The sequence below is a fragment of the Pagrus major genome, chromosome 9 (assembly GCF_040436345.1).
Source record: "Pagrus major chromosome 9, Pma_NU_1.0".
Taxonomy (NCBI): Eukaryota; Metazoa; Chordata; class Actinopteri; order Spariformes; family Sparidae; genus Pagrus; species Pagrus major.
Window position 1 is genome coordinate 33,227,062 of NC_133223.1, and position 20,131 is coordinate 33,247,192.

Here is a 20,131-nt window from a genome sequence, read left to right on the forward strand (position 1 = left end):
CGGCCGATCGCGGCCTCTGATCACGTCGTCCTCCGAGGCAGGAAGTGGGTGCAGGACTGGTGGCGTCCCACAGTGTTGCCCTTCCTCGGCTCTCCTTTGTGGGACAGAGCCAGGTAGATGCCCGGGTGAGCCAGAGAGGAGTAGGTGGTGTAGTGGTTCTCCTCCAGGTTCTCCTTCAGCAGGCAGTCGTCAGAAAACTGGGCCTGAAAAACACATGTAATCATCATTTAGTCTTTTTATACGACTGAGTTGTAGTTGATTCAGCGTCGGACATGTTGAGCTACACACCGCTCCATACGCCCGTCCCTCTCCACTCATACAGAGGTACAGGCCGCTCCTCACTCCTCTGATTCCCACGACTCCATGTTTCATAGCGAAGATCTTCAGCCAGCCTGGAGGAGACAGAGGAGGGCAGAATAAAGCTAAAGGTTCAGATTCAGACATCTCAAACACTTTAACATGAAACTGCCTCTAAAATATTAAAATAAACGAATATACAGGACGTAGATTACACCTTTTTCAAGCACTTATCACTACCTGATGGATGCAGCAGGAGACCAGACACTCCCATGTTCTGCCAGGTTAAATTATTGTTTTTGTCAATGGAGTCTGGTGGCTTTAAACGGAGCAACACAACAGCTGTTTCTGGTTAAACAAAAAGGATTTCGCTCTTTAATAAAAATGTCTGGACTCACAGTTCTCGGTGGGTTTGTGGACGCCTCCCACAGAGCCGTTGGACAGAATCTGGAGATGGTAGCCAATCCCGACGCGGCAGTAGAGCAGCTGCTGTTTGACTCCTTCTCTGGTTGGATGAGGACTTGAACCTGCTGTACAAAGACATGTTAACCATACCATGAAATACTAGTGGAAGATACGTCACATCGACTGAGCTGCAGAGAGAACTGTGCCTGTCAAAGTTTGTCCACTCAAAGTCCCTGTTTTTGCAGCTGACAGGCTCAGATTGAGAGCCACCAGACCCCATTCACAAAAATGGTGATTTTACCTGGCAGAACATGGGAGTGATCCCTCAGTCAGTTATTTTGTTTGTGTCATTGTGTGACTTCCTGAGTCACAGTCTCACCAGGATGAATCCCAAAGTGACATCATGAGTTACACAGCAACACAAACAAAATCACCGACTGGCATCACTCCCATGTTCTGCCATGTAAAACCACCATTTTATGGGGTCTGGTGGCTTTGAACAGAGCGATAACAGCGGTTTCTAGTTCAACAAAAATGACCTCTCTCTTTTAGAAAATGGTTTGTGTCTGTGCAGATAATGTTGTCAGACACATAACAACAATCTGAGCCTGTCAGAGACTAAACAAAGCACTCTGAGGATTACGTTACAGCCCGTTTCACCAGCTGCAAAACTTTTTATACATGCAAGTCATTCAGACACCACCACATGTAAAACTAGGGCCCAGGTTTAAAAATATTGGAATGACCCTTTAAGACCTGAAAAAATGAAGCTAGTCTGAGCTTCCTGTTGGAGAATGACACACTGTGGCTTAAACCATGTAGGATAAAGTTACCCATCAGGATCATTTAATAACTTATGGTCATTTACTTCTTGTTTGTTTGTATGTTTTGGATAATTGTGAGGACAGAAGGACATAAATAAATTACTATTACTACATTAATGACTCTTTATTAGTAGTATTTGTCTAGTGAATCCTTATGGAGGCGCTCGGAGTCGTTTATTCATCATGTCTGTTTTTTGTCTCGAAATTTAAAGTAGATGTTTGAGTTTAAGACGACGGGAAACAAGGAAAACATCACAGCTAAATGTGTTTAAATAAATCAGGAGACTTTCTATTAAATGAAGGACAAACTGAATCTTCACATAACAGTTGTCTAACCTTTTCCTTTGAGCAGCGACTCCTTCATGTGCAGCTTCCAGAGGCCTCGGAGACGAGTCCCGTGGTCGTCAGGTGAGATCACAGCTTCCTGTTTCTTGGCTCCCAACGCTCGATCACACACACTGAGAACCAGCAGCAGCAGCAGGGAGGACACACTCATAGTGACACACGTCAGACAGGTGAGGACGTCCTGAAAACTGTCATGTCCACTGATGAAGGTCTCCTCTTCTTCTTCTGTGAACTTCAGTCGTCTCTGCTCGACACCCACTTCCTGCTTTTATCTCCTCTCTCTACCGACTGACACAGTGAGATACTCGGCTGATCTCCATCTTTATCATATCAGTGATCCTCAAACAGGCCGAACACACACGTGCTCCTCTCTGAAGAAACAAACCTCTTTATATTGTCACCAACACGACTTCTCTTCAGTGTGATTCTGCTGTGAAAGCTCCACTTTATAGTTTTACTTCATCTATTAAAGGATGAAGAAAAGAAAAGTGCAGAAGGCTTCACAGTTTTTTCAGCCTGCGTACTTCAACGTGTTTTCATGTCGTCCAATCAGACCTCTGACGGGCGAGAGACATGCGAACTGTCTGTTCAGTATCACAATCAACAGATTAGAGAGCAGCTCAGCTGATAGAGGGAAACATGAACCAGTTCAGGGATCTTACGGACGGTGACTTCATGTTTTGGTTATTTTTACAGTACATGGCCAAATGTATGTGGACACCTGAACATGTTCAGCACCCTTCCTGTCTAACTCTTCTGGTTTCAGTCTTTGCACCAGATGTGGAACCAGCTGCAGGGATTTGAACACCAGAGTATCAGAGAGGTCCAACACAGATGTCGGTGATCAGGTTTCCAGGTTTTGGAGATAAACAAGTTTGAAAATGACAAAAGAAACCTTTCATTTTTATTGCTTTGGATTTAATATGTAACATTTCTGCATTAAAATGACTCGCAGAAAAACCTTTGCACACCTGTGGGCCGGCAGGTGCCGAGGAGAAGGCCGAGGGTTGAAAAAGGCCCGGTCTACACGTACGTGGATATTTCTTTAAAATGGACCTCCAGGGGTGACGACATTCAGGAACTTGTCACTGTTCACGTCTGGACGGGCAGAAACTGAGATTTTCTGACAATCAGCTTCCCGTTTACAGCACATGGGCCCAGAGTACCAAGTGGTCATGGGATCTGAGTTTCAGGTGCGTCAGGATGGATGGAGATCATTTCTGAAACGCTAAAACGCTCGTCTGGACGGAGCTCTTAAAAAAACAACAAAAAACAAAACACACTCTTTCCAAAAATACACGCACCACTGCAGATTTCGATTTCAGAGCGTTTTGGTACTAAGACCTTCATCAGGCTATTTATGGGTATGTTGTTATTAAAGTTTCCTCAAGGTAACGGTGAGTTTCATCTGGTCGCCTGTCGCTGCCTTCAGGAGAGTCAGAGAGTGAGGGAGGAAGTCGAGACGAAACACAACGTGAAGAAAACTTTATAACAATGAAGACAGCAACTCCCATGATCCCGCGCTGCTGAGGCTTTTTGTTTTGATTGAGAAACTACAAATGAAAAAGTTAAAAGTTTGAACTAACAGATTAAACCTTCTCAGATGAGGAGGCCGTTATTTTTTGTACTACAGGTTTTCTGAATGTCTTCACATAAACACATGATGCATTAAATAATTACATTTGTGATCATTTTCTTAAGTTTCCAGAACAGAAATGTGAAGATTGGATGAAGTCAGGTTCAGACTCCATGTTTCATGTTGTTGACATGTTAGTCGAAGGTTTTGAGAATCTAAAATCGAAACATAAAAAAATAATCACATTTTCTCGATGTTTTCATGAACAAAATGTTCTTAAATCAGGCTGTGAATGAAACATGAACACACTCTCTGTGAAGAGTGTAAGAGCTGCTGAGGTGAAGATTTCTGACTCAGACTCAAAAAAAAAAAAAAAAAAATTTTTTTAAAGATATGGATTGTAAAATTTTAGACATTTACCAACAGATATCACCGCAAGACTTCCCTGGTTGATTGCTCACATTAAGACAATTATTTTTTTGTATAACAAGTTTCCTGAAAATGTTAAATATGTTTAAAATATGCAAATAGCCTTCTATCTTTTAAAAATGAACTTGTGGATTTTGGATGTTTTCTTTCGACTACTCTGAAATAAAACGTGTTGAAGCAAATCGCCCAAAACCTCAAAATTCAAAATTGATGTTTTTAACTGTAGTTTAAAAAAGTTTAGTTAACAACCATCTGATTTAACATTTTTGTGAACGAAATCCTGAAAAAAAAATCCTGTAAGATAATTTTAATAAATTCTCTGTCTGTTACAAACCTTCCAGGATTTTCCAGGATTTTCCAGGCCCGGTGGGAACTGTGTCGGAGCACAAGTTTATTTTAGCAGCTTGTCTGACAGCAGATCTTCTGTGTTTTGGTGACAAACAGGATGTTTCCTTCACAGGTCCAACATGTGACACTGACACTGCGCTGACTTGTGATAGCTGCCGTCTTCAATCAGCACACAGTGTGAGGCAGAACACGTCTATCTGACATGAGTCACAGCGCAGACATCCAGACGTTCACACAAACATGGTTTTACTCGTTAAATACTGCCGGTACATGATCGTCACTGGAGGGTTAGTGTAACACATGAGGTGAGTTCAGACTGCAGAGGCACAGAACAGCAGAACTTCATTCACAAAGAGACACGTTTAAGCTGCACTTTACATCAGCATGTAATGATGAAGGTTCATAAAGTCCTTTAACAACAACACGTTCAGGCACTTTTCTCTTTCAGATTCTCTTCTGCATGAACATGAGGATTTTCTACAGCTGCTGCAGCTTTAAGGGAGTAAATGTTAGTAGTTTTTACATTTAAGATTCCAGTTTGTGTGCAAAATTTGTCAAATATTATTAAACACATTGTCATAATTTATAGGTTGATTTTTACATTTCGTGCTTTTTGAAATTGGCTGAATATTTAAAGGCATTTCTGTATTTTGGCACATGAAGACTGTAAAACTCTTCTCACAGGGTTTCAGACCAAAGTTCACAACATTTATCAGCCATGAAGATTATTAATGAACCGACACGTGGAATGTTAAAAAACCTGCGCACATATAAAGTTAATGTTAATGTGATCGTTTGAGCTCGTTCAGATTAAATAGATTTCATTTACATCAATAAACAGTTTTACCAACAGGCGGAGCTAAGAGGCTCCTTTAGCTCGCAGCTTGGACAGCAGCATCTCGTTCTTCCGACACTCCTGGAGACACAACGTGACATCATCAGTGACATCATCAGTGACATCATCATCCTCGTCATCAGTCACACATGAAGGTTAACGTCAATAAAGTGATCCTTTACTTTCAATCTTTGCTAACCAATAAAATCTATGATCAACTAAACTAATACAGGTATTTTTCACCAGGAGACAAAATATTAAATAACTGGTTACATTATAATATTTTATCTTATTTATTACATTTATTTCTCAGGAACAGCATTTATTAAACTTCACTGTAAATATGCCAGAATCAGCCAAGAGGCTAGTTTTCAACTGTAGTCAAGAAATAATCAATTACTGTAAAAACTTGGTGTATATGGGACAGAAATGATATGTGATATAAAGACATGTGTCTCCATCACATGCTGTCCTCAAGAAAGGACTGACAACTTGATTTGTACTGTAAAATAATAATATAATATATATATATATATTATATAATATAATATCAATCTTAAACAACATAATTGGACAGGGTTTAAATCCGTGTATCATTCGTTCATTCGTTTTTCAAAATAAAACCAAAAATAAGAAAACGAAAAAACAATTCCTTTTCTCAGTATTCGTTTCCTAAACTAAAATGAAAAAACGGATAACGACTCGTTTTTTTCAGTTTTCGATTTTATGCTCAAATGAATAATGGAAAAAACGGATAACGAGCGTTTCCCGTTTCATGTTGCAAGCATTTGGTACCTACACCGGAAATTACCGTCACCCGGAAGTGGCCTGGAGCAAAGCTAACGTTAGCAGAGCCAGTCAATTCTCTGACGTTACCAGAGCGTGGTAGAAATCTCGGCATGCGTTTTACCATCCTCAAAAAGCTGTCCAATTATATCTGCATGATCCTCAAGTCCTGCCATTATTTTTGTTTTGCGCGCCCTCGCAGTACAGAGACAGAGACGGTCACTTCCGCTTCCGGCTCATTGAACTTTTTTCAGATCAAAATGGGATAAAACATGAAACGGGAAACGCTCGTTATCCGTTTTTTCCATTATTCATTTGAGCATAAAATCGAAAACTGAAAAAAACGAGTCGTTATCCGTTTTTTCATTTTAGTTTAGGAAACGAATACTGAGAAAAGGAATTGTTTTTTCGTTTTCTTATTTTTGGTTTTATTTTGAAAAACGAATGAACGAATGATACACGGATTGGTTTAAACTGCAATAAGGACAAAAGTACAATTAACTTGAACATCTTTGCATTTTCTGACAAAACTTTAAGGCTATATTTGTAGAAACCTAAATAAATTACTGTAAATATGTTTTGTAGCACCTAAAATTAGAAATCATTGTGTTTGATTTAACAGTTATGACTTTCATCCAGTTTATTAGATACATCTAGTGTAAACTATTGAAGTCTAATTGAACAGTTGTGCAGAAAATCCTCTCCATGAAGTTTATAATGTTCAGTTTCTATTAGATCTGCACAAAATTACCACAACATGAACATGCGAGACAACAACAACAACAATAATAATAACACATTTGAGCTTCTCACCTCTTTAAAGTCTTTGACGGTTTTGAAGTAAAGCCGTTGTTTGTCGAGCAGCTCCAGATACTCGTCGTTCAGCTGATCTCTCCTCATCTTGTTCTCCTGCTTCTTCTTCTCCATCTGCTCAAACAAACACTGCTGTCAGAACTCTGGCTGGTTCTGCTTTATTACAGCGACTCACGAGTTTCCTCTTCACAGCAGAAGACGACCCAGGCTGGAACGCACTGAAGTCTCCTGTCAGCTTTACCTTGATGCGACTCTGTTTGATTCCCTCCACGATTTGCTCCATCTGTCGGAGGAACTGATCTTTGGCTGCTGAAGACGACATCGCCCTGAACGACGACAGAGCAGCAGATTATTCACTGACCTGACAGCCGGCAGGACGACAGAGCTGCAGTCTGTTACAGACACACAACACACGGGTGTGTTTGTACTCACTGTTGGAAGTTGTCGTGAATGGAGTTCAGCAGATTCACCTGCAGACAGAACAGCACATTTCCTCTCATTAACATGAAGAACATGTATGTTAGCTGGTGCTGCTAACAGCTGACTGCTGTGTTCACTCACCTCCTTCTCCAGATAAACCTTCTTGTCGTCTAACGTGTTGTACAGAGTGAAGAACTGCTTCGTCTCTTTGTGTGTGGCAGAAACTAAAGAAAGGATCAGCACAGGTTTAATGTCTTTGTTCATCCTATCAGAGACGTGTAGAGTCGTTTATTCATGGTTGGAGAACATAAAGTCTTTTCCACCTTGGCTGTAGAGCTCGATGAACCTCTTCTGGTACTGGGTCAGCTCGGCCCGGCTCGGCACCTCGTCGATCTTCCTCTGCAGGATGGCGACCTCACGGTTCCTCCGGGCCTGAGCACGGCGAAGGAAGGAAAGTTTTATCGGTCACAAAAATGCTACATCTGTTATAATCGAGAGATTCATGTAGTGGAATAATCAGGAAAAGTTGCATTTCAATACAGACTTTTGTTACTAATGATCAGTTATATAAATTAAAAATGATTTGAATTCTGACTTAAATATTTTCTGTTTGGCCGAAATCCTCTTCTGTCAGAATCCATAAAAGCAAAAAATGTTTTTATCTACATTTTGTGTTTATTATGCAGAATTTTATCACATTATCATATAAAAATGTATTGAATCATTATACTTTATGCTTTAACATTTGAAATAAGCACTTTATGTTAGAGGAGATTAACTATTTTTGTTTCACCGACTACAACAATGTCCCAAAGTTAATAAGATAATCAAATGTTGTGCTTCTAAACATTTTAACAGAAGTTAAAGTAGCTCCGACATGAACGTAGTTCAGTAAAAACACTTGAACATTTAAAAACCGAGTCGACACTAAATTATGTCCTCATGCTGGTTTCAGTGGACACTTTTATCGTCTGACTGAGTTTAACTCTCTTGAGTTTGATGCAAACTGAATTATTTTAAATAAAAACTGTTGGATATGAAGCAGAGAACAAAAAAACAAAAACAAAGACATTAATCTTCAGACCTGATAGAGGACACGCAGCGAGTTCCTCCCTGAATAAACAGTTTACTTGTTGTATTATTGTCAGAACTGGCTCTGTGTCTGCTTCTTATCCTCAGTGTGTTATCTGCTGCTGTGACCTGCAGTAACTGTCCACACACAGCTCTTATCTGCTGTTTGTTGTATGAAGCTGTTACCATGAGCAGGCGGATCTTCTGCAGTTTCTCTCTGTCTGTGTTGTACTGTTTGTCGATCAGCTGGTTCCTCTCCTGAGGAAACAAAGTGTTTAAGAAGATTAGAAGATTTGAGTTTTCTCACGATCTTTAAGAAAGCTGAGATAAAACATGTGTTGGACGTTGTATACAGAACATAAATCCACGTGGACGAACCTTCTCCTCGTCTGTATCCTGTCCTGACTCCGTCTTCAGCTCCTCGATGTTCTGCTGCAGACGCACCATCTCCTCCTGAGCAGCATTTATTCACATCTTATTTACTGTTTTAGGTCATGTGGTTTTATGATATGTTTTATTTACTTTATGTTTTATTAATTTTGGTTATTTTAATATTGTTATGACATTGAGTGTCAAGAATTTGAAGGGTGTACTCGGACTATTATGTAGTTACATCATCATCATCATCATCATCATCATCATCATCAGTGACATAAAATCATCGTAAAATAACAATTATCATCATTTATCATAATTATTTTCGGGACAATATATCGTCCAACAAAAAGTAGTTTGAGTGTGTGTGTGTGTGTGTGTGTGTGTGTGTGTGTGTGTGTGTGTGTGTGTGTGTGTGTGTGTGTGTGCGCATGCTCACTCTGCAGTGTGTGCGGAACTCCTGCTCCTGCTGCTTCAGGTTCTCGTTCATGGTCACCAGAGCTCTCAGCTTCTCCAGCAGGCTGATCAACACGACAACACTTTATTATTGGACACACTGTCTGATCAGAGATCAATCAGAGATCACAGGTTCAATACTGCTGAAGACTGAACGTCTCAGAGGGCAGAGCTCTTCACCCACATGTCCTGACTTCAAACACCAGTGTGTCTGCAGGTACCAGACACTCGAATTTAATGCTTTTTAAAATCATTTTCAAAAAGTTTCAACCAAATTTAAGACTGAATTTTTGGACAAACAAGACATTCACATAAAACCCTCGTATAACTGAAACACACACGAAAAACGAACAAATCAACGAAGGCAGTGATGTTTTCTCCTCCATGTATGAAGAGTTTGTAGCTGCAGTGTCTTTCATGAGCCTCAAGAGGTCAGTAAAGGTCTGAGTTATCAACTGATGCAGAATGAAACACGATGAACCATCATTCAACTTAAACTGCAGATTTGTCTCAGGTTTTAATTGTTTTAAGAGGTTTTATTATTTCATTGTTTAAACTTTTTCTGGCTTTATTCAAACCTTTACACAGAACTGTGGGCTTTAATGAGACTCCTTCACAAAATCAAACACACGGTCTTTAATTAATGTATCGGTCACTCTCCTTCAAGTACCTGAAGCAGTAAATCCCTGATCACTGATATGAGTCTTTGAACTTTACTTCAACAAATCTGATAACAAGCAGGCAGCTTTTGGGGATGACGGAGGAAACATCATCCTGAAGTCAGAGACCGTTTGTGTCCACTCACCTGCTGTCCGCCTGCTCCTCCATCTCGTCTAAAGACTTCAGCTCTTTGTCCAGTTTCTCTGACTGCTCTGTAGCCTGTGAAGACACATCTTCCATTTATTAATGTCTCCTGATGTTCAAATGAATGATTCAGCTACCTGTGAAACAGTTCAGTCCCTCAAAAACAACATGAATCAGTCGGTCTTCACGCTGAGTTTAAACTGTTTCCTGTGTCTGCTGGTATAAAAACAAGTATGAAGCTTCGCCTCACCTCCATCAGGTTTCTCTTGGCCTCGTCAGATCCTTTCTTCACCTCTGCATGTTTGGCTTGTATCTGTCAAAACAATACAGAAACACTTGTTAGTGAAAGTTATGACCCCTCTCAGATCACTGCTGTAAATCACAGTTCACTTCATTTTACAAACACCATTTCAGCTCCAATTAAGACACTATGAAGGGGTCCATTTTGTGTCCAATCAGTGGTCTGTAGGGTTTTAACTCCACCTGTTAGGATCAGTGTGCCAGGTACCTCAACAGAACAAGAAGGTACCGAGCCGTTCTTCTTCTGGTTGCTCACAGAAACAAAAATAAACGTGACAAACTGAACCGGTTGGTGGAGAGAAGGCTGAGGAGAGGTTATAAATGCTGATCCTGCATTAAAACTAATAAATACATTTTAAAAAACTTTTACATATTGGTTTCTGTGAAGCCACCAACAAACTCCTGTATAGACTTCACACTGGTTGTAATGAAGTGTTTGACACGGTGAAGGACACGGTGTGGTGTGAGTGGACTGTCGGCCCTCTGACCTCCTCCAGCTGTTTCGTCTTCTGTTGGATCTGTTTGTTGAGTGAAGCCAGCGCTCGGCGGTGTTGCTGCAGCGGGCCGTAACGCTCTGAACGCTCCTCTGACGACAGCTCCGACTGCTGCAGGGACACACGGGACAAAAAATATATTATAACTAGGATAAGAGCAGAGAAAAAAGGTGAGCTAGAAGCTGCTTGAACAGGCGGCTGTGTTGTGTAAACGCCTCTACAGATATCTGAAGCAGCACCACAACACAGCACACTGATGCTCTGCTCTACGGTTTTATTTCATGTTTTAATTTTACGAGCTTCTCTTCTCTTTGGATTCATATCATCTCTGGTAAACTTCCCAGCAGCTCTACTGTGAAAGTGTGTCGACTGTTTCTCACCTTCTCAGCGTACTCGGAGGCGATCTGTTTGATCTCCTCAGACTGAAGTCCAACTATCTGACCCACCGCGCTCGCCGTCAGCTTCCCCTGCACAAACACACATCACGGTCAAAATCACACATTAATGTACAATTCACACGTCTGTTTTTAAAGAATATGAAGACATGAAGAAGAGGAGCTTAAGGTTCATATTTTATGAAGTAAAAAGAGGTGGAGCTTACCTCTTCATTCACCATGGCAGCCATGCTGGTCATCAGAGTTTTGATTCTCATCTAGAAGAAAAAAAACACCAGAATTACATCAGTTTAAAACAGGAAGTTCAAGAAAGTGAAGTTTATTTGTAGAGCACGATGTCGTACAGCAAAGTGGCAGGAAAAAGTGGAAAGTAAGTTACAGCTTAACACAGTAAATACAGCATGTGTAACTCTGGGTTTTCAACCGATGAAGAAAATGACAACAGATTTAATGGAGCACCAAACAAATGCAGGTTCATTAAATTCTCACAACTTTAGTAATAAAACTGCCTGTTAAAGGTGAGACATTAGAAAAGTAGTTGGTTGTTTGTGAATCTCAAAATTTTCAGGGCCGATACCGATTATCAGTAATCAAAGATACTGATAACTGATATTTGGATCCGATATACATTTGCAGTAAAAATAAAAATCTTGTCTCAAAATTCATAATAACCAATGATTTAAAAACTGATACGGATTATCAGAAAAATGCTGAATGTCAGCTCGATATTCGTCTATCCCAAAAGAATAAAATAAAATAAATGACTAATGTTTGAAGCAAGCCCACCATTTATACATGATTGCAGTTTATAAATTCTCATTACTCCTCCCATTTAGTTTCATGGTTACTGCTATACATATTTATGAATCATAATAAATATCTGACTGATTTTAGGTGTATTTCTTGTCTGTATTTCTAATAATTGTATCTGTCTTCCATGTTTAAACACTCACCTCCTCCGCTGCCTGCAGGTCTTCTTCCTCCGACACCTCCGACATCCCAGGCGGCGCCGCCTGAGAGCCGCCGGCCTGCGAGGCTTTCTTCTCATCCACCTTCAGCAGGGAGAGAGAGGACGGAGGAGATGAGGATGAAGAAAAGGAGGAGTAACTAAATGAAGCTTGACTCTCTGAGTAACAGAGGAATCAGTCAAACACCCACCTTGTCTTGTTTGGACTGTTTGCTGAATCCATATCGCCTGAGAGAAAAAGAACAAACACTCTTCTGTGACTGAACGAAAGTGAGAAAATAAAGTAAGAATTCAAACCAACCATGCCACATTACAACATCACACAACAAACAGCAGTAAACCAGCCGCCTCAGGACTCAACTGTCTGGCTGAATAAATAAAAAGTGCATCACAGCAGCACCACAGTTTGCATCCATCATGCCTCAAACATGTGAGAGCTGTTTACATAACACAAACACAGAGCTGTGAGGAGGAAACAAGCTGCACACGATCAGACATTCACTGTACTTACAGGAGGAAATCTGACACTCTAGTACACGAGTGGAGATGGATGGATGGAAAAACAACATGTCAGACAGATGAGACATGAGATGTGTGGGTTAAAGAGTACAGCAGCACATGACTGAGGTTCAAATAATTTATGTTGCTTCTAGACGTCCTCCAGCCCTCTGAGTGTGTCAGGCGGAGAGCAAAACTATTTTTGAAACAGGAAAATGTTGTTTTTTTTTAAAAGAGTAACTGGAAACGTTTGGATCACACAAGTTTGAAACAATCCTACACAGCCACCACTGAAGCTTCATCTTTCTCTGCAACTGTGCAGAAATACCAGGTTTAAACAGAATAATTAGAAATGGAGAAAAAAAGTCAATTTTATGAATAAAGCGTCGAAGCTTTAATTTATTAGGTACAGTCCTACAAGGGACTTTTTACTAACTATTTAGTGAACGGCCTCATTTTCCATCATGGAGCATCAGAAACAACCAAAAGTGAAGCTCAAATGCTTCTTGGTTCACCAGAACAACATGCAAAGAGAAGTTAAACCACACGAGGGCTCTGGGTATGTTGATTAACAGCGAGAAAGACCAATCCGTTTTTGTGCAAGCTTCACTGAAACATTGAGCAGGATGTCGGCGCTCTGCTGGGACTGATGGGGTTAAAGACCGTGACTAGTGCTGAAAGGAGCAGCTCGTGTTACAGCTTCCTCTTTGAGAAAACACGAACAGACACCGTGGAAAGTTTGTCTACACGCACATCGTTCAAAGACTGCTTACTAAGTGGACTGTGTTTACATTCATGATAAATGGAAAAGTCAATAACCAACATGGACGTCTTGAAGAGGGGAAGTCTTACCTGCCGTACTCCAGCAGAGTGGAGTGAACTCTGGACTCCTCGTCCAGCAGCTCTCCTGCGTCTCTCTGCCTCCTGTACTTCCTCTGAGGTTTGTACACTTCCTGCAGAACAACACAGCGTTCGTTCAGGTTTAAGAGTTTATATTCAGTAGAAAAAGAAAGTAACAGATCAGCTGGTCATGGAGCTGCGGCTCACCAACACATCCAGAACCGCCCTCACAGCTTTGTCTTTCCTCTGGAGAAACTCTTCATCCTGGACCACAAAGATTCAGACAAGTCAACACTCACGCCTCTGTTCCAACAATCCTGAGCTTATAAACTGCTAAAATTAAAATGTAGTTGTCCTTCACTCCACCAACCACTGCGACTGAGCTGTGTCTCTGGTACTGAACTGTTACCTCTGGGAGTTTGTGGGTCTTGTTGAACTGAGAGATGGAGTACGCTCTCACATAGTCGCCCATCTCCTCTCTCGTCTCTATGGCTCTCTTCACCAGCCACTGACCGGAGACACAACAACACAGTTCATCAGATACAAGTAACACGACTCGGTACAGCACAGACTTCCACACACACTGAGTCAGCCTCCAGCTGAGCCTGTCCTTTGGAATTTCACATGTTAATGAGCTGATTATGAAGTCCTGCGGTGAGTTAAGGTGGAAATCACAGATCCAGATCTCATCAGGTGACACAAATGTCATTAAAATTTTCCAGACAATCGGACGTCTTCGTCTGATGGAGAAAAATTACTTCTTTTAAATGCTGTGAACAAACACAGGATGAGTCTCTGCGTCTCTGGTCCGGATGAATCCTCTCACCTGTATCACGGGGAAAATGTGGATAAAATCCAGCCCCTGGATCTGATGAGGCTCCAGACGATGAGGACACTTCATCTTCGGGAGCACAGACACGATTTTCTCCGTCAGAGCTCTGCAGAGAGACAGAAACACTCATCACTGATCGAATCAAGCTCTACTCTACAGTGACGGCAGCCGCTACACTACGCCACTACAAAACCAATAAGAACGATGGCAAATACTGTCTTAAACGGACAACTTGTTTTATTAGCCACTAATAAGCACAGAGAAGGTTCTCAGTCATCCAGCTCATGGTAAACTGAAGTGCTGTATCGTAGGCAACTGGACTTGTTTCAGCTTCTTGAAGCTTTTTTTCCTGTTTCAGTGGAAGACGACACAACTGCAATTTGCAACACGTGTTGAGAGAGACAGGAAAATGTCTGTAAGCGTTTACACAAATCTTATCAGAGCCGTGAAATATTAAATCAGCCTGTCTTACTCAGGAACCAGCTGAAACTACAAACTTACATTTTCTGGCCAATGGTTGAGTTTTCTTGGAAAAGCAGGTCGACATCGATGTCAAAGTTACACGTGGTGATGCACCAGGTCATACCACCGACCACCTGAGGGGGAGGAACAAGGAGACGAGAACAACGAGGGAGAAAGTTGTGATAAAATAACATTTTTCTACTGTGTGAAGCTTCCTGAACCTGAAGATTTATCTGCCCTCCAGTTCACAGTTCAGTAAAACCTGACCAGCACTGCCTCCGTCCGTGGATCCTGTGTGTTACCTTGTCAAAAGGCGACAGTCCTTTGATTCTGGCTCTGAAGTATCCGGCAGCCAGCAGCAGCTCCAGGATCTCTGCCAGCTTAACGCTCTGCTCTTCATCCTCTCGGGTCTCCACCTGGGAATCAAACACACACCATCATCCTGATCACATGTAGAAAAACCAGTATGGGCACGTGGGCTGCTGGAGTGCTCTCGAGCAAGACACAGCTGCAGAAATGGCGCTTTATAACCCAGGTAGCTGATGTCAGGGTGGAAACATTAGCCCCAGTAAATGGCAGATTTTAAAGTAAACATTTATCTGTCTGTGGCTGCTAGAGGCACACACATTAGCCTAGTTTCCCTCCCTCAGTCAGCTGATGTGTGAGGAGGAAGGAACAACATGTGAAAACGTCGACACTCCTCCATAATTAAGCTCCTGAACGTCCTGCTGAGCTGTTCAGTGACAGAAACGTTTCATTTCAGCCGCTATAAGCTAGTTTTCAGACGTTAGCTCAGCAGTTAGCCAGCTAGCACCGCAGCTATCTGCCGACACACACCGCGTTGTGCAGTTTTTACAGGTAACTTCCGTCTGCGGTGCCGAGAGGAAGATAAAAAGCGTCTGTACCTGGATGAGGTTGCCGTCCTGGTCGTACTGCGCTGCTATTTTAGAGCCAGCTCTCACCCTGTGGAAAACTGACGAAGCCGCCGCCGCCATGTTGGCCGGAAGTGTTGATGACGGGTCACATGACGGAGGCACGTGACGCGCTGATATTTATTGTTATTTACGCCCGATGTTGACCGCGAGTACACACACAAACAACAATAATAAGGTTTTAATGATCCTCTCTGGTGTCTGAGACCGTGATGTGTGTTTTTAACACACAAACATGTCGACAACACAAAGTGTAGGCGCGCTGTTAACCAGCAGGGGGCGCAGTGACGTCACTGTGAACAGCTGCTGAACAGACCTGAAGAAGAAACACATGTTTTTATTATTTTTATTTTTTTATTTTTAATTATTTACATTATTATTTTATAAATGTATGTTTTACTCAGCTTCATTTTATATTTTATATTTATATATTTATATTTTGCTTTTATTTTATTTTAATGTTTTTTCTTCTTTATGTTACATTTTCTTTTGTCTGTGTTAATGTTTTATGTTCTATAATCAACACTAAGTAACGTTTTTTAATGTACAAAATTAAGATAATTAACATTTCATATTTTCATATTTCATTATGATAATAATTGTATTTACATTATTATTTTCGTATAACTTTTATGAGAATTTTATGTCTTGCTCAGCTTTATTTTATATTCATACCTTTCTGTACTTTTTGTACTTTTTCTTTTTTTTTATTCCATATTCGTTTGTCTCTGTGTTAATGTTTCATGTCTGCGATGTGGTATCTGTTCATTATAGAAGAACTAATGATATAAATCTTACAGTTTATTACAAAATAAAGTGAAAGAAATACAGTTATGCACATATATCATCCTTGCAACACATCTTATACAAACTCAAAGTCAACATTTCATTTTTACATTTTAAAAATCATGTATATATTTTAAAAACAGATTAATTTGACACATTTTTCACTGTGCAGTTTTCTATTTTATCTTAATGATTCTTAAATTTTGCTGTGATTGACTTTTTTTCCTTCCTTTTACTATGTCTATTCCTATACACCAAAATACAGTGGAAAATTCCTATTATGGGACAACATGTAAAGTATGTAGCATGTATATGGTCTTCATTATTTTCATGTTATTTTTCTAGTATTGTATTTTTGTCTTGCTTGTTTAAATATCAGCGATAATTAAATCACTTGTTTTTCTCTGCTTCAGACTGTAACAACTGAATTCTCCTAATTTTTGGTAATATTTAGTTTAATTGTTTGGTTTGATAGACTTATTGTAAACTTTTATATAGATTATTTCATCAAACCAAATTCATCAGAGTCTGGAATAACTCCAACTGTTTTTGGTGGACTTAATTTAGCTATTTATTCAATTTTTTAGTATTTAAGAATAAACATTGTGGTAGAAAGCATCCATAACATCCAGACTTTGAATACAATTATGTGATCTATAATCAGTTGCAGTTTAAAGCAAATATGAAACTCATGACATGTGTTTTTTTTTTGGTATATTTTAAAAAACATACACATTTACACATTTTCCACTGTCTTATTTATTGTTATTCAAACTATACCAACTAGTTCATGAATAATAATCAAGCTTATTTTGTCATCAGTTATTGTTATTCAGAGATATTTTACACTCTGTCGTTGTAATCTTTTTTTTTTTTTAGCTGTTTCAATAAACCCTGTTATGTGGTCTCTGTTCGTTATAGAAGAAATAAAGGTAGAAATCATACATTAAAAAAATAATAATAAAGTTAAAGAAATACATACAGACTTATAGATAATCCATCAAAGTCATTATTATACCAATTTACCTTCAATACATAATTTAAAAATGTTAAAAACATGTTTATATTTTAAATAATGTTTCACTGTGTTGTCTATTTCATCTAATCAATAAATAATAAGCCTATTTTGTCGTCAGTTGTTGTTATTCAGAGATATTTTACACTCTGTCGTTGTAATCTTGTGTTTTTAGCTGAAGAAGAAGAAGAAGAAGAAGAAGAAGAAGAAGAAGAAGAAGAATTTTACGACAGTGCCGCTCACGTTCTGTTTTACGACAGCGGCTCGCTTTACGTCACACGTGTGTACAGCCGCCTGCTCTCCGCCGCGGTGGTGTTTACTCCGACATGGCCAAAGCTTCCAAGAGGAAAGCGGGTAAAAAGAGCGAGAAGAAGCGCCCGGAGCCGGCGGAGGAGCCGCCGGAGGTGATGTACGATGATGGAGATTTACACGAGGACGATGAAAACATCACGAGCGAGGAGGAGGAAGAGGAGGAAGATGAGCGAAAGCACCAGAAGCTGCTGGAGGCGATCAGCTCTCTGGGAGCCAAGAGGAAGAAGACCCTGGGCGAGAGGTCCGAGGCGGCCGTGCAGATGTCCGAGTTCACCGTCACCGCGGAGGGTGAGCGGGACCGGGTGGACCTGTCGGACCTGATCGGCTCCATGGAGAAAACCCCCGGTGTGACCTCCAAGACCAAGAAGCAGCTGAAGAACCTGCAGAAACACACCAGGACCGTCGAGAGCCCCCTGAGCCGGCAGGAGACCGACAGGATCCAGAGGGACGTGGCTTTTCAGAAGGCGGCCACGGAGGTGACCAGGTGGAAGGGCATCATCAAGCAGAACCAGAGAGCCGAGCAGCTGGTCTTCCCCCTGAACCAGGAGCCCTCCGGACCCAAACCCATTGAGAAGGTGGTGACCGGCTGGAAGGCTCGCACCCCGCTGGAGGAGGAGATCTTCTCCCTGCTACACGCCAACAAGCAGCCCATCCACGACCCCGTCCTGACCCCGGCGGAGGAGGCGTCCATGAGGGCGATGAGCCTGGAGGAGGCGAAGATCCGCCGAGCCGAGCTCCAAAAAGCCCGGGCCCTGCAGTCCTACTACGAGGCCAAGGCCCGCAGAGCGAGGAAGATCAAGAGCAAAGCCTACCACAAAGTCCACAACAAGGCCAAACGGAAAGAGTTCCTGAAGCAGTTCGACGAGATGGTGAAGACGGACCCGGCCGCCGCCCTGGAGGAGCTGAACAAGATCGAGCTGGCCCGGATGCAGGAGAGGATGTCGCTGAAGCACCAGAACAGCGGCAAGTGGGCCAAGTCCAAGGTCATCATGGCCAAATACGACCTGGGCGCTCGAAAGGCCATGCAGCAGCAGCTGGAGGTCAACAAAGACCTGACGCAGAAGCTTGTGACCTCGCTGAACGCTGAGGAAGAGGAGGAGGAGGAGGAAGGAGGCGACGCAGAGGTGCTGCCTGACTTTGTGAACGACGCAGAGCAGGGAGTGGACCCCTCAAACCCCTGGATGAGAGGGAAGCTCTCTGAAGACCCCACAGAGAAGGAGATGATTGTGGATCTGACAGCCGAGGAGGAGCCTGGAGCAGCTGAGGAAGAGGAGGAGGAAGAGGAGGAGGTGAAGGAACCAGAAGAGGAAGTGCTGCTCAGAGAGTTTGAGAACAGGAGGAAGCAGCGTCAGGCGCAGGAGGCTGAGGCTCAGATGACTGTGGAGGATGATGATGATGAAGAGGAGGAGGAGGAGAATAAAGCTGCAGACGAAGAGGAAGAGGAGCTGTCACAGTTCACGAGTCTCTTCAGAGAGAAAGCAGAGGAAGCAGCAGACATCACGGACACGTCAGCTCAGCTGGAGGAAGGTCTGACGAGGATCAGGACTCTGGAGGACGTGGAGCTCCTCAGTCAGGAGGAAGCAGCCGCTGATGAAGCTCCTCTTCCTCCTCCGCCTGCAGAAAACCCCCCACCTGCAGCTCAGAAACAGGAAGCAGGAAAAACCAGGAAGAGGAAGAGAGGCATCGAGCTGAAAGAAGTCCTCACCAAGGAGGCGAAAGTCATCCAGGTCCCTCTGGCTCCGACCGTCGAGGACGCAGAGGACGCCGACGAGCAGCTGGACCAGAGGGGGCTCATCAAGGAGGCCTTCGCCGGAGACGATGTCGTCTCCGACTTCCTGAAGGACAAGAGGAAGCAGGAGGACGCAGGGAAGCCGAAGGTGGTGGACCTGACGCTGCCCGGGTGGGGCGAGTGGGGAGGGACGGGCCTGAAGCCCCCCCGCAGCAAACGCAAGAGGTTCAGGATGAAGGTGGAGCCGCCTCCACCCAGGAAGGACCAGCACCTGCCCAGCGTCATCATCTCCGAGAGCAGGAACAGCTCCGTCAAACTCCACCAGGTGAACTCGCTGCCCTTCCCCTTCCAGAACCACTCGCAGTTCGAGAGCACCATCCGCTCTCCGCTGGGCCGCACCTGGAACACCGAGAGGACCGTTAAAAAGAACATCAAGCCCAAGGTGGTGACACAGATGGGCGCCATCATCGAGCCGATGGCGCGGGAGGAGCTGCTGAAGGACAAGAGGCCGGCGGCTGCTGGGAGAGGACGGCGAGGTGTGGACTCACAGAGGAGAAACATTAGAGACAAACGAGCAGAAAAATGACTTCAGCAGGTTCTGTTCTGCTGGTTCTGTGTGATGATCAGTTCTCTTTCATCCATGTGAGAATATTTCAGCATCTAGAGAGATCAAGTCGTGTGTTTCTGGAGCTTTTCATGTTAAATATTTGATATTAAAATCTGTCAAGTCAAAATATAAAAAGTCGACTGAAATATTTTGAATAAACTCGACTGTTAGATTTAAA

The 20,131-nt window shown here is 42.2% G+C and overlaps 3 protein-coding genes across 4 annotated transcripts; 1 reads left to right on the forward strand and 2 right to left on the reverse strand.

The window, feature by feature from the left end:
* Window positions 1–7: 7 nt before the first annotated feature.
* On the reverse strand, window positions 8–3,789 carry fgf9 (fibroblast growth factor 9). 2 transcript variants are annotated; one of them, XM_073473739.1, is made up of 5 exons: window positions 2,843–3,786; window positions 1,863–2,661; window positions 696–827; window positions 289–392; window positions 8–203 (listed from the first exon to the last, which is right to left on the reverse strand). In XM_073473739.1, exons 2-5 carry the CDS (start codon window positions 2,020–2,022, stop codon window positions 21–23), a joined length of 579 nt encoding a protein of 192 aa, XP_073329840.1. In that variant the 5' UTR covers window positions 2,023–2,661; window positions 2,843–3,786; the 3' UTR covers window positions 8–20. The 2 variants fall into 2 exon arrangements, with proteins under 2 accessions (XP_073329840.1, XP_073329842.1); XM_073473741.1 differs by having other exon boundaries at window positions 696–824; window positions 1,863–3,789.
* Window positions 3,790–4,449: 660 nt separating this feature from the next.
* Window positions 4,450–15,574, reverse strand: ccdc93 (CCC complex scaffolding subunit CCDC93). The gene is made up of 23 exons (XM_073473733.1): window positions 15,478–15,574; window positions 14,875–14,988; window positions 14,612–14,706; window positions 14,105–14,216; window positions 13,688–13,786; window positions 13,486–13,542; window positions 13,291–13,391; window positions 12,132–12,168; window positions 11,927–12,025; window positions 11,180–11,230; window positions 10,959–11,045; window positions 10,573–10,689; window positions 10,035–10,097; window positions 9,786–9,859; window positions 8,964–9,045; window positions 8,528–8,602; window positions 8,336–8,407; window positions 7,402–7,510; window positions 7,220–7,302; window positions 7,091–7,128; window positions 6,900–6,984; window positions 6,659–6,772; window positions 4,450–5,140 (listed from the first exon to the last, which is right to left on the reverse strand). The coding sequence occupies exons 1-23, from the start codon at window positions 15,565–15,567 to the stop codon at window positions 5,084–5,086; spliced, it is 1,911 nt and encodes a 636-aa protein (XP_073329834.1). The 5' UTR covers window positions 15,568–15,574; the 3' UTR covers window positions 4,450–5,083.
* A 2,002-nt stretch (window positions 15,575–17,576) lies between these two features.
* On the forward strand, window positions 17,577–20,131 carry LOC141002821 (U3 small nucleolar RNA-associated protein 14 homolog A). Its single transcript, XM_073474222.1, has one exon. The coding sequence runs from the start codon at window positions 17,632–17,634 to the stop codon at window positions 19,930–19,932; it is 2,301 nt and encodes a 766-aa protein (XP_073330323.1). The 5' UTR covers window positions 17,577–17,631; the 3' UTR covers window positions 19,933–20,131.

Coding starts and splice junctions, on each gene's coding strand:
- fgf9 (XM_073473739.1), bottom strand. CDS start 2,022: ATGAGTGTGTCCTCCCTGCTGCTGCTGCTGGTTCTCAGTGTGTGTGAT. Junction 393..695: donor CCACAAACCCACCGAGAACT/GTGAGTCCAGAC, acceptor TGTCTCCTCCAG/GCTGGCTGAAGATCTTCGCT. Junction 204..288: donor AGGGACGGGCGTATGGAGCG/GTGTGTAGCTCA, acceptor TGTGTTTTTCAG/GCCCAGTTTTCTGACGACTG.
- ccdc93 (XM_073473733.1), bottom strand. CDS start 15,567: ATGGCGGCGGCGGCTTCGTCAGTTTTCCACAGGGTGAGAGCTGGCTCT. Junction 13,392..13,485: donor GGGCGGTTCTGGATGTGTTG/GTGAGCCGCAGC, acceptor GTTGTTCTGCAG/GAAGTGTACAAACCTCAGAG. Junction 9,046..9,785: donor GAGGAGCAGGCGGACAGCAG/GTGAGTGGACAC, acceptor CGTGTTGATCAG/CCTGCTGGAGAAGCTGAGAG.
- LOC141002821 (XM_073474222.1), top strand. CDS start 17,632: ATGGCCAAAGCTTCCAAGAGGAAAGCGGGTAAAAAGAGCGAGAAGAAG.